The 14,052-nt window shown below is 43.0% G+C and overlaps 1 protein-coding gene across 1 annotated transcript in view; it reads left to right on the forward strand.

Moving 5' to 3' along the window:
* The first annotated feature begins 1,585 nt into the window (after window positions 1–1,585).
* The window catches only part of CUL4A (cullin 4A), a 63,419-nt gene continuing 50,952 nt past the window's right edge, over window positions 1,586–14,052 (forward strand). Inside the window, exons 1-3 of the mRNA XM_018562254.1 lie at window positions 1,586–1,825; window positions 7,465–7,682; window positions 11,317–11,432. Coding sequence (XP_018417756.1) covers window positions 7,553–7,682; window positions 11,317–11,432 — 246 coding nt within the window. The 5' untranslated portion in view covers window positions 1,586–1,825; window positions 7,465–7,552. The remainder of the gene's footprint in view (window positions 1,826–7,464; window positions 7,683–11,316; window positions 11,433–14,052) is intronic.

The raw sequence follows: 14,052 nt of genomic DNA on the forward strand, positions 1-14,052 counted from the left end.
CATTTGAAAAGTAGATCTCCAGATGAAAAATTGTGAGCGCTCCTGTACTAGAAGTTAATAACATCACATCATGTAATACATGTCTGCTTTCACCTGTCATTCAGTGTTCCTTTACAGGGATAGAAATGGCTCAAGTAGGGCTATAACACACAATCAGCAGTTCACAAAGCAGCCTGAGTTATTTTACACGTGTTCATTATAATGTTCAGTAAAAAACATGTATAATGCATTGGAGTGGAATTGTTATTTCGCTGCATGAAACGTTTAAAGCCTCCATTTCTCTTAAATTGGGATTCAAAGAAGAAGTTGCAACTTGAAATTGTTTTCATAGCTCGGTCAGTTACAGTAACTCGCACGATGTATGTTGATTTTCATCCCATGATTTTATGTGATGTAGAAACCGAGTTACAGACTTTGCCAGTTCACTCTTCTTCATGCTCTGTAATGGAGACAGACTCTTAATTTACAGCTCTTATCTCACTGTCTCTGCACTATAGAGAAATGAACGAGGTCACAGGAATGCAGAGGGAGAGGGCACACTCTCCCAGGAATCAGCACAAGCCCTAGAATTGGAAGGGAAGCCTTGTATTGTGTCTGGAAAGTGCAGGGACAATAAAAGCTGTCAATCAAGAGGCCATCTTCTTTGAAAAATAATACAAGGTGAGACTTCTTTAATATTATTTTATCACCACCTCACATGGTTCATTTTCCTTGCCCTGTAGAATCAGGTGGAAGTCCAGCTACAGCAAAACTCCAATGCCCAATTTGGCTGTAAGTTCTGCATTCTCATAGACCACAGGGCTGCGGTCACATCCCCATCCACCGCCCCTTCACTTAGCAGAGCCTGGGCCTGTTTGTATGAATAAATAAATAAATAGAGACTGTGGCACATATATGTGGAAAGGCCAGAACCAGATTGGTAGAGTTTATAAACGGTGGCGATGAGCCTCCCAGATACCTATACTCTAATGACCTAGGAAAAGTGGGTACACTAACAGGGGTGTTGCTGGTCAATCGAAAATACCAAAAGTAGAGTTATCCTATAATTGCAGAAGATGTCAATAATCCACAAGTGATGGATAAAAACAAATACCAAGGTGGTTACAAACAAGACTGCAGCCATATGATCACATAATGTAAAAGATCTGATCTGGGTTGTGTACTCCTCATAACTGCCATGCTGGGGCGGGTGTGAAGTGAGAGGGCCATTTGGGAGGAAAACGTTATTTAACGTAATTCTAGCTGTCATTCCACATGCTGGATAACACATCCCTAAAACAGATTCAGCTCCTACAGACCTTCCTATAGTATGACGGTGTTTTCACACTGACAGCTCAGCCAGTGCCCTGACTTATAACTTACAATAAATCTGCAATGTTTTCATTCAAATAAAGAAATACAAAGACCACAACCCGCACTCACCATACAGAACCACGCATGCGCAAGGGATTCTATCCGGCACGGACTAATGACGTAACTAGGCAGGGAGAGCGAGGAGATGAGCCTGCGCAGTCAGGTCTGGTCGCATTCTTGTTTGCTGCAGACGCGAGACTAGGAGGCGCATGCGCGGTTCTGCATGGTGAGTTCCCGGATAGTATCCGGTGATCGGTGTTTGTGTTGCCGTCCGGAAGAGAGATGGGCTGCACAGCAGACATGGCGAGCCGGGAGCACCCAGGCAGCCCAGTATTGTGATCAGTGTGCTCGTGTTCTCTGACATTAGGCCGGCAGTGTCACCAAGCTCAGCACTGTCCTGTGATGAGGATTAGATCAGCATTAACCCTGCAGAGCTGGGCCCTTGTCTCCTTGTGTCACAGATGTCACACAGGTCAGCCCTTCCTTTCAGCTCCTGCTCTTGTGTACACTTGGCTTCCCATTAGCTTCACACATTCCTTTTATGTAGACATTGAAGGTATAGTGAGAATCATGTGCTGGGGGAACTCAAAAACTGGAGCAGACAGAATCTGGATAGTAACCAATCAGCTTATCCTTTCTGTTCAGTTAAGCTTTGAAAATGAAACAGAGAAGCTGGTTGTCATGGGCAACTGCTCTAGATTCTGTCTACTTCACTTTTTATGAATCCCCCCATGTTACCATTTCCCTTCATGTGACCCTTTTTCCTCATTCATTGTTAAAGTGTATCTAAAGCCAAAACTCTTTTGTAGTATTGGATAGAGGTGAGAGTATAGAAGTACTGTCAGGTTTTTCTTGCTGTCTGTGCCCCCGATGGCACCATTCAATCTCTCTGTTTGTCCTGGTGACCACTGGAAAGAGAGAAGATTACAAGTTGTCACAAGAACAGAAGTAGATGGAAAACTTTCCAATGGGAGCACTTCTTCTGGTGACAGCAAAGAGGATCTCCCTTCTTCTCTGGAGATTTTTCTCCCACTTCTGATTGTGTCTGTGAGACGGGAAGTGAGGACCTGTTCAAGTCCTATCACACGGCTGTTGGTGTGCGCTGTGAAGGAAATCGTATAATGCACAATATTACAGAGCACCACACTGTTTACCTTTTTTTTTTTTTTATTTTTTTTTTTTATTTTAATGAAATGTCACAAAGTAACATTTCATTTATTCCTATTCTATTCTACCACAGTGCGTTGCTGTGTAGTGCATTGCAACATCCTGTGCAAAAACTAGTTCTGCGTGTCCTACATTTTTCATCGCACACCACCGCAGTGAGGTGGCGTGAACTGACATCATGGACACAAGGCAAATTGCCTTGTCTATGCCTTGGATAAGGTTGCCAGCACAGCCCCGTGCCTCAGGTATGGACCTGACTGGGGTTAATACATTCCCTACTCTTATCCAGAGCTAACAAAAAAAGTGTGGGCTTTAGATATACTTTAAAATGACACTAAACTCAGGAGTTAAATCTTAAAAATGCATTCAAGTACCTTAACCATTAAAAAAATGTATCGTGTTTGTGTAACACTCAGCTGTAGATCCTCAAATCATCTCTGAATTGGTGCTGACACTGTCCTTCCTTCTGTAGGGTGGTTACTTTCTTTCCCCATGGACTGTGTGTGTATTGTAGTCTAGGGCTGCAACAACTAATCGATTTATAATCGATTATTGAAAAAGTTGTCAACTTTTTCAATAATCGATTAATCGGCTTCCGATCAGTTGGCCCTGTTCACAGCTCCACACGCCGTGCGCCGCACCTCCTCCACCCCTCACGCTCGCCGCTGCCAGACCCGTTCGCATCCACACGCCGCACCTCCCCGCCTCACATTTCCTGCCCATCCACGAACGGCAAGGCACGCGGGGAGATGTAGTAAGGAGGAGCAGGGGTGGGGGGATGACAGCAGCTGATAGACAGGTCCAATCTCAGAAGCAAGTTGCTGGAAGACTGCTCAGGTAAGCCTGCACTTCCCTCCCCCCACAGGGTGCTCTATAATGTATTGCTGGGATTTGTAGTCCTCTATACAGCGCAATGCGGAATACCACCAGCTATAGAGGAGTACAACAAATCCCAGCCATAGTACATAATAGCTGGCGGTATTCTGCATTGCGCTGTATAATGTACTATTGCTGGGATTTGTAGTCCTCTATACAGCGCAATGCGGAATACCACCAGCTATAGAGGAGTACAACAAATCCCAGCCATAGTACATAATAGCTGGCGGTATTCTGCATTGCGCTGTATAATGTACTATTGCTGGGATTTGTAGTCCTCTATACAGCGCAATGCGGAATACCACCAGCTATAGAGGAGTACAACAAATCCCAGCAATAGTACATTATAGCTGGCGGTATTTTGCATTGCGCTGTATAATGTACCATTGCTGGAATTTGTTGTGCTCCTCTATAGCTGGTGATATTCTGCATTGCGCTGTATAATGTACTATTGCTGGGATTTGTAGTCCTCTATAGCCGGTGCCATTCTGCATTCATTGCTGTATAATTTTACACTTTGCATTTCACTATATTGCACACCACACTATCTTTTTTCTTTTTTACTTCCACCGCTCCAAGCTTGCTCCTGTGATGGACTACAACCTCAATACAAACTTGTAGTTCTATCACTGGAGCCATTTTTTAAACTTTATTTTATTGTTTATCCGATTAATCGAACTTAATAGTCGGCTAACTAATCTATTTTGAAAATAATCGTTAGCTGCAGCTCTATTGTAGTCACTACTCCAAGCTTGCTCCTGTGATGGACTACAATCTCACATTTAGTTTGCTAATTTGTATTGAGATTGTAGTCCATCCCGGGAGCAAGCTTGAAACGGTGACTACTTTACAACACACACAGGGACCATGAAGAACAAATGTAGCCACCCTCCAGAAGGAAGAAGTGTCAGCACCAATTCAGAGATGATTGGAGGATCTACAGAGAGTGATACACAAATAAGATACATTTTTGTTAATTTATTTGAATGCATATTTAAGATTTAAAGCGAACATTTACACTCAAAAATCAAATTCTACCAATGCATACCTCTATATATGATGATTGCTAATAACCTAGACCTGTCAGGTGTAAAATGCTGTGATTTTGAAATACTTACACTTGCAGAGCATTCACTTCCTGCTTTGAAAGGGAAAAATTACTTCAGTTTGCCAAAACATTGCATCCTCTGAAGGTTACATCAGCAGAGCATTGCGAGGAAATCTCATCTCATGGAAAGGCATTTTCCTCTCCTGAGGAAAGGAATTTTCAGGTAGTAAATAGGGAGCTAGTAGCCTGCCCTTAGTAAACATGGCTACTGTCAGAAGACTGGGGAAGAAAAGAGAAACAAGGTATGCAAAGAATACAAAGCCGGCAATTATCTAGAAGTATGTGTTTGTAGAATGTCATTACTAAACATTTCTGAAGGTGTGTTTGTTGTTGTCCTAAAGATATGGGGTAAGGTCCGCTTTAACTCCTGAGTTTAGTGGCACTCTAAAGTCATGGCTCTCAACTGGTGGGTCGGGGCCCAAAAGTGGATCGCAAATCCGTGCTCAGTGGGTTGCTGCGTGTCTTTCACTGCGCTATGTGAGGAGCTCCTCAACCTCCCCCTAGAGCAGCACTGTCAGTTCTCGCGCTAAGCAGCCATTCAAGTCCGAGTGTCAGCTTGAGGTGGGGTGGGCTAGGGGTATGGCCATGAGGGAGCTCCATCCATACGTTCATTGCTTACAGCTCCCTCACGTGTCCTGTAGAAGTGCCTGAACCGGAGTGGTGTCACATTCTGGCTCCCGGCATCTCTACAGAACACGCAAGGGAGCTGTACAAGCAGTGCATATCTGGATGAAACTCCGTCACAGCACTGTAGCCCACAATGGACCCAAGGCTGAGGATCCACTCCAGCTCCCGTCAGGTAGGGAGACTGAGTGGATCTTATAAAAAAAAAAAAAAAAAAATTTGTTTTGGAGTGTGTATGTGTGAGAATATGTGTATGTCTGTCAGTGTTTTTAAGGGCCCATTCACACTAGTACAGTGCGTTAATCCCAAAGTCCTGTGTGATTAACGCACTGTTCAACCAAAATGCACCTACCGAGCATTCTGGTGCCGGAGGTGCGTTGCCATTCTTTTCAATGGCACCCCAAATGCTCTTTCTGCCTACAGTTCGATTACCCACACTGGAATGTGCAGTACCACAATGCCACGCATTCCAGTGCAGTGCAATTTGGGTTGCGACTTAATGACCAAGGACAAATGTGTGTCCTGAGTTTACACAGGTTGAGAACCACTGCTTTAAAGCCTATCTCTGGGTAAACAAAAAAAGAAAAAACGTCCTCTAGCAATGGGACTACCCTCAGCACTGCAAGGATTAACTGCTCATTAATGTCTAGACCAGTGGTTCTCAACCTGTGTAACCTCAGGACCCACATTTGTCTTTGGTCATAAAATCATGACCCAAGTCGCACCGCACTGGAATGCACGGCATTGCGGTACTGCGCGTTCTTGTGCGTGCAATCAAGCTGTAGGTGGGAGTTGTGTTTGGGGTGCCATTCAAATAAATGGCAATGCAATACACCTCGCACACCAGAATTTGCGGTAGGTGCAATTTTGTGGCACAGGGAGTCAGTTGCACAGGACTGCGTGATTAATGCACTGTACTAGTGTTTTTTGTTTTTTTTTAAGATGCACCCAGTCTCCCTATCTTACGAGAACTGGAGTGGATCTTCAGCCTGGGGTCCAATGTGGGCTGTTGATGGAGCTCCATCCATATGTGCATTGCTAGTACAGCTGCTTTGTGTGCCCTGTAGAGGTGCCGGCAGCCAGAATGTGATGTCATACCAGTCCAGGCACCTCTACAGGGCACAAGAGGGAGCTGTAAGCAATGTATAACTTCATGGAGCTCCCTCACTGCCATATGTCATATCCCAACACACCTCAAGCTGACACTCGGCGCCGGACAGCATATTTTGAATGGCTGCTTGGTGCAAAAACTGACAGTGCTGCACTAGGGGCAGGCTGAGGAGCCTCTCACCTAGAAAAGTGGAAGGCATGCGGTGACCCACTGAACACGGGGTAGCGACCCACTTTTGGGTCACGAGCCACCAGTTGAGAACCAAGTGTCTAGACGATCTATGTAAAGGCCTTTTATTTACCTGATTCCCGCTCCCCTGGCAGTCGTCCTTCCCAAGCTCTGGCTTGTAGACTATTTCTTAGCACTCTCACGTATATTGTAAGGCTGTGGTCCCTGCATTGTAAGTGTTGAGGTCAACAGGCCTCTGAATGCCGGAACGCAGGGAAGAAGAGGATGCTGACGCCGGTCTTGGAGCCTGGAAGAGTGGGGATCAGGTAAGTAAATGTACTTTACACCAAAACTCTAGACACAGACTATCAGTTAAAGAGGAGAAATGTACCCATATCTTTGAAATGACAACAAACACGCCTTTAGAAATGTTTAGTAATGACAATCTACAAACACTTGTAGATAATTGCTGGCTTTGTATTCTTTGCATACCTTATTTTTCATTTCCTCCAAAGGTAGATTAATATAATCTCCATTTACTTCCTGGTACATTGCACTGCATGACCTGCGTGCTGATTTGACAGCTTCCCAACCTACTGCTATCATAGGTGCCCTGCTGTGCCCACAAATAGACAGAATATAGAAGAATAGCGTCTAGATTAGAACAGACTGTACCCACTCTCTGCACTTTGTAACTGAAGTGGGGTGCTAGCAATAGGAACTGTAGTGTGGAAGGCTTTCAATTCTGTGTGCAATGGTGCCTTTGCTTTGGGAATCATTCACTTATGTTTGTTTTTGTAAACCAGCCAACAGCTATCTGATGCTGATTTAGAGTTTGTCTTCAGGTATGTCTGCCAAATTAAAAAAGGGAAAAAAAAGTGCTTTGGTGTTTGCATAGAAATGGGTCCTCCGTAGAAATCTATTCAGCCTTCACTTTGAATGTAGCATATGTTTTCACTTGTTGTGAATAATTCACATTGTTTGATAATATGCATTGACCTGTTTTCTACTATGCAAGTGTTACTGCATATTCTCATTGTATATTTTTGCTCTGTAGACGCCAAATGAGCTGTTAATGATAATCTCCTGCTTAAGGACACCTACCTGAAAATTCTTTTCTTGGTGCTTTGTTGCACTGCATTGCCATGGAGTCAGAAACTCAGAGGAAAGCCAACTTTTCAACACGAGTTGCCCACACCAATGGACTAACTAAGTCTTCAGCACTGGCCTCAAAACCTACGGCATCAAAAAAGCTGATTATCAAAAATTTTAAAGGTACGTTTCTAAAAGATTTGTTACCAAGTTCTAACCTAAGCATTCTAGAATGTATATAATTATAATAATAATAATAATGAATACTTTTACTAACCCATTATTTGATGGATCATGCTGATCAACAGAACATTTCTTCTGACTGCTCTCATTGACTTCCCATAGTAACACATTACCACACTCATACACACTCTAGGGCCAAATTGGAAGTAAGCTAGTTTGCTTGACAATAGATGTTTGGATTGTGGGAGGATGGCGGAGTACCAAGAGGAAACCTGCACAAGATAATTTCAGATCTGTGGTGGGACTTAAATCCAGAACCTATACCTACTAACCAGTAGGACAATGTGCTGTTAAAGAACAACACGTGAGTTGCAGGTCAAGATTCCTGGGGACAGAAAGGCCGATCCCCGTGCCATGCATGTATCAAGAAAATCCTTTTCGTAAAAGAATATTATAGAGGAACTGAGTACACCTAACCTGAGTGGTTCAATTACTAAATCATCCATCTCCTCAAAAAAGAGAAATTAGCCCAGGCAAAAAACCCCAATTAGTTCCGGCCAAATTACTTTTTTCTTTCATGCATTAAATAATCATTTTTAAGAAAAAGATTGTTTGAAACAGTCAAATGTGTGCAATAGCTCATTCTTCGTTATGTGTATGGCCAGCATTTAGGGGATGATTTTGAAAAATTATTCTATCTAATAATTAACCAGGTCACCAATTTAACCCTTGCAGTGGAGATACCCCCACACTACAAGAGTTAACTGCTCATTATGGTCTAGGGGCTGGATTAGAGAAGATATGCTTATTTGATCCTCAATTGTGCCGGGCTGCTAGACCGCTCCTCTAAGCCTCTTCTCCCCTGTGCCCCGGTGGCCTAAGTCCCGCTGATGTCATCATGTCTAATGCCTGTCCATTCACCTGCATTAGACATGAGGACACCGAGGGACATTCCTCCTCCACAGCCGAGGGGGTGAGAGGTGAGTGCTGACTGCCACAAGACCGAGGATCAGGTAAGCATAGGTGAGTTAGTTTGGTTAATTTCTGGAGTTCTTTAACATCTAATGTTGGCACCCGCAATCCTATTGATCTAGTGGGCTCTCGATCAATTTTGAGCCTGGCAAGTCGGTGCAACCGTGACAGCATTTTGTCAATGGCTTCTATACAATCAAATCAATATCTGCTTGTATGATAGAAAAACAGTTGTAATTCAATTCAATGTTGTCGGGAAACATCCCAACAACATTGTTGGGATTTACCCTGCTGCCTGTGACAACTGACTCTGCCTTTCTAGAGCCAAAGCCAACTGTGCCCGCCCCCTTCCCAGTATGTCCCTCAGTTCAGTATGGTGACCTGGAGGCCAACCAGTGTACAGGCCTCCCCCATAAATGTCAAATCTTCTGCGATTGGATGATTTTCCCAGAAGTCTGCACTGATACAAGTACCATGTATCATTTTTGGCATCCCTTGCAATAGGAATTTCATTTTTGGTGAGATATTCCCTATAGATTAATTACTACTAAAGGGATGCCGACACTGCACCTTTCCTCCATTACAATACAGTAAGTCCACCAGCTGGTTATAATGAACCCGACCCTCCCATTCAGGAATCAGTTTGGAAAGGACATGCTGCAACAATTAGTGACTTCTTCAGAACACAAACGGGTAGGAAACTGCAGCAAAGTTTGTTAAACTCCTTCCAATGTACACAGATCACCTAGAGAGAATGGGGGTTTTTTTTCTCAACAAAAATGAAGTTACTCTTTAAGGATATTAGGAGTTGCCATTACCAACCTGGGTTTCAGAGATTCTGGTTTCAGGGCTGCATTGTTGCTTCTGCTTCATGCTGGTTTTTAGGCAGTAACTCGGAGCTCAGGATGCCCCAAAGCCTGCACCATTAAGGTGTATGTCCAGGCAAAATGGAAAAAAAGTAGGGCTGTTCCTGATTAAAATGTTCGTGTTCGATTTAATCGAACTTTTTTTTAAATTAATTTTCGATTAATTATAACGCACATACAGCACAGCAATGAAGTAATACAATGAACTAGGATCACACTAATCCAACACGTTATTAATCCCCCGCCCACTCAATATGGCCACTGCTTGAGTGGGGCAACTCAGAATAATAACGTGCTGGATTAGTGTGATCCTAGTTCACTTTATTACTTAATTGCTGTGCTGTATGTGTATAGGCCAATGCGTATACGAGCGCCAGCACTTCCAGTTTCGTTACAACTAAGAGGTTGGGCAAACCTCTTAGTTGTAACGAAACCGGAAGTCACGCGGTCGCAGAACTCAATAGGTGTCGACAGATCACCGGCCCAAGTGGCTCTGTCGGCTAACGAAGGGAAGGGGGGAGGAGTCCGGTGACATCGATGTCCGTTACCTCAACGGATCTCCGTCGGAAGACCCAGAAGCCGGCGGAGAGGTAAGTGTTTTTCATTATTGATCAAAATAATTTTAATCGATCAAAAATTTTAAAGATTAATCGGGTAATTAATCGGTAATTTTCCGCAGCCCTAAAAAAAAGATATATTCAGTAAGTCTCTGTAATACATACATAGTTTACCATGTTTTGCCTCTTGAAAAACACTGCAAGTACAAGAAAACATGTTTTGTTTTTCATTTTGCCTAGGTATAGACTTTAATAGTGAAGCTTACAGGACATCCTAATCTTTGGTTTACTGCTGGCTTCCTGACCGAAAACAAGCATGAAACAGGCTTAAGATGACAGCCCTGCAACCAGATTTGTTACCTTGGTACAGGAAGTTAGCAGTTTTTGGCAGAATCAAGAGCTGTTTGTGCTTGTTTTAAATATACAAAGCATGGGGAAATGTGCATGAGATGTACTGCATATGTTTTTTTTTTTTCTTAATCGTCTTCCAGGAGAGCTCATGAGAGAGATTGACTCCGTCCACCTAAAATAGGAAACACAATCCATTAAAAAAGTGCTCGCTACCTATTGGCTGTAAAAGCGCTTTCTCTTGCCTGTCTTCTCCTACACTGCAGGGATGATATGTCCATCGGCATCCTCATGTCCTATGCACTGTGTATAGAATGTAATGACTCAGGGACCTTAGACCACTGCAGCGGAGAAGAGGAGAAGGTGGAAGGACTGGTCTAAGAGCAAGCTGGCTCGGAGGATCGGGTAAGTATAGCTTTTTTTTTTTATTTTCCTCCCTAGACCAAAAGACCAGTTAACCCTTGCAGTGGGGTGGTAGCCCCACTGCAAGGGTTAATAAACACTTTACTCCGAGTTCTTCTTTCAAAAGGTTAGCAGTGATGGCTTCTACGTTGCTATCTTTACAGGTTCACTTTAAATCGTTAAAGTTGAATAATATGACCATAAGAAAAACTTCAAAAAGATCTTCACTGTTGATGTATTTCCTTTGACCTTTTACGGCACATTTAGCCTTGAGTGTTTGTGTAAATGCTGTAATTCCTGTTTAACATTTGAGTACTGCATGGGATATCAGAATTGACTGTGCAATATATAGTGTATTTTCTTCCTTTGGTAATTAACATCTTGTGTGCTGTATATTTCTATTGGTATACAGATAATAATGTCTAGCTTTGTACATTTTATACATTGATGCTTCGAACATTTCAATAATTGCAATGCTACCTGTTGCAGATAAACCAAAGCTGCCTGATAATTACACTCAGGATACATGGCAGAAGCTCCATGAAGCAGTAAGCGCCATAGAGAGCAGCACTTCCATAAAGTACAATTTAGAAGAACTCTATCAGGTATGAGCTTTCCTGCTCTCATCAAAAAGTTTTTCTCATTCTTCTGAAGCAAAGTTTTACAAATACTACAAAGCTGTAAAGTGCAATGCTGGCCACACATGTATCTCTGTTGCAATGATTTTCTTCAATGTGGATTGGAATTTGTCTTATTTGTCTATTTCTATTTAATAATACCACACATTTCTTGCACATTTTGTTTGATTAAAGTTAAATTGCAATAGTTTTTATTCATTCAGGCTGTTTAGTTTTAGTTTGTGGACATCTTTAGGCCATGAGACATTGCTCTTTTCCAGAAATTGTTTGTAATAGAAAAAAGCAAGCAGAGAGGTTGCACTTCCAGGAAGTAAAGCGGGTGGGCAAATTTACGGCATAGAGAATACAGAGCACAGAACATACACAACACACATACCATAGAGCTTGCACACACTGCTTGGTGTACTGAGCGTTCCTACACACCACAGATACTGCAGAAAACACCACTTTCATGTTGGCAGGCGCATCACAGGGAGAATTTCCAATGATCATGTGATGTATGTAAATATATATATGGAGCATGTTTATAGAAGGTGTTTTGTCATTTTAATATGTAACGTAGTATCAAATAGATTGGTTTTCATGTCTATTAGTGTAAGGGCTTGTTCACACCAAATGCAGGCCAGATCTGCATGAGTTTCTGCACACGCAGTGCAGTGTGTTATACCGTGTTTTTTGCCACGTTTTTGATGCGTTCCGGGCTGTTTTTGGTTTAAAAAAACAATTTTGTTGATGTGTTTGCATGCGTTCCACACCCAATATGGACAGAGCGTGCACATTCAAAATGTACAGTGGCCAAAAATGCCATTTCCAGTGTCATCAATTTGAATTTTGAATTATTTAGGCCTCATTCACACACAACGCAAGAGCAAAATTAAATATTGCGTATATATACGTGCGTATATGCGTGCATTTGCAATCTCACAATGCATAATTCGTAATGGAAATGTTAATGAACTGTATGCGTGCATGTGCGTATATGTGCGCAAACACACACATATGCACAGAAATACGCTGCCCAGGCGCATCTCGGTTCCATTCTGCTGCATATGGTACAAAACGCGCGTATACGTGCGGCAGTGTGAATGAGGCCTTAGGGCTTGTTCACACCAAATGCAGACCAGATCTGCATGAGTTTCTGCACACGCAGTGCAGTGGGTTGTGCCGCGTTTTTCCCCCTTATTGATGCGTTCCGGGCCATTTTTGGTTAAAAAAAAAAAAAGGTTTTTTTTTTTTTAGTTTAGAATGCGCTTTTAGTGCGTTCCAGGGCGTTTGCATGCGTTCCAGAGCAGGTAAAATAGGTCTTTCTGCAGTTTTTTTACATGCTCTGGAACTGACCGCTGCTGTGTGAGCTAGAGCCCAAAATACCATTAGTTACATAGTTACATAGTATTTGAGGTTGAATAAAGACAACAATAAGGACATTTGATCCGGTCTGTAACTGCTCTGCTCCTGGAACGCACTTGGTGTGAACATGCCCTTACTCCTGCTCCTTGTATTTGGACCTTACAGTCTTTACAACAACAACATCATAACATTTGGTCCTGGTAAACATGGTGGCTGTTTGCATAGGCTACATGATATATTAACATTGTGGAGTGGGCCACTAGAAGATGGCATCATCTTGTACACCGCTGTATGGCCGCATACTTGTTGAGCTTCAGAGGTATGGGGAGTGAGATTGGAACACCACAGCTGTTCCGTGCTCATACAGATGCATAAAAAGTGTTGTCCATATTATTGGAGTCTACATATTGATATCCATGTAAAATATAATTTTTGCTTGCACAACATTTTTTTTTATGTTTTTGAAACCTATTCTGGAACTGAAAATATGCTCTCCAAGTTGCCAGACTAGAGGTTTTGGTACCTTGTTATGTGTTTGGCATGAAGAATTCATTGCATACACTCTGACTGCCAGTATAAGTTTCAACTTTTGATTTCTGGAAAGGCGTTCTAATCTCCCTTGGCCACCTTTACTGTCTGTGTGGTGTATCTCCTTGGCCTGCACATCACCTTGGCTGCAATGGGAAAAAATGGTAGAAGCTGTTTAGGACAGACCATGGAAGTTCCCAGACCCTCATTGCTAAAATAGATAAGAAGCTAGGCTTGTCCTCTCAGAGTTGTGGCCACATCAGCTGCCTGTGCGATTTCCTAAGAGAGAGTTGTTTAGATCCGGGGACATGGGTGATAGATACCTTGGAACTAGCTCTGTGCACTAAAGATAATGTTTACCCCATCTACATCCCTCTGTTTTAAATTTGATTTCTACTCTCCTCCTTTAACATGTGTTCTCTACCATTGCTTCACACAATTGTGTGAAACACCTTTGGACAGCAGCACTGTAAATCCCGCGATCGTACGAGAATCGAGCAGTGTGAACTAAGACGTGCGACTGTTTCTACTGTACGGTCGCACGTCTTTTGTCGAGCCAACATGTTCGAAAACCCGCCGAGAATCGTACGATTCTCTGCGGGTTTCTAGCCTGCTCACCCGATAGCTGCGGAACGGGCCGGTGTGCGCACGTGCACACTGCCCGTTCTGCATTGCCGTCATCGGAAGCCCGCCCCTCAGCGGGGCGGGCTTT

The sequence above is a fragment of the Nanorana parkeri genome, unplaced genomic scaffold, assembly GCF_000935625.1.
Source record: "Nanorana parkeri isolate BGI_ZX_2015 unplaced genomic scaffold, ASM93562v1 scaffold567, whole genome shotgun sequence".
NCBI lineage: Eukaryota > Metazoa > Chordata > Amphibia > Anura > Dicroglossidae > Nanorana > Nanorana parkeri.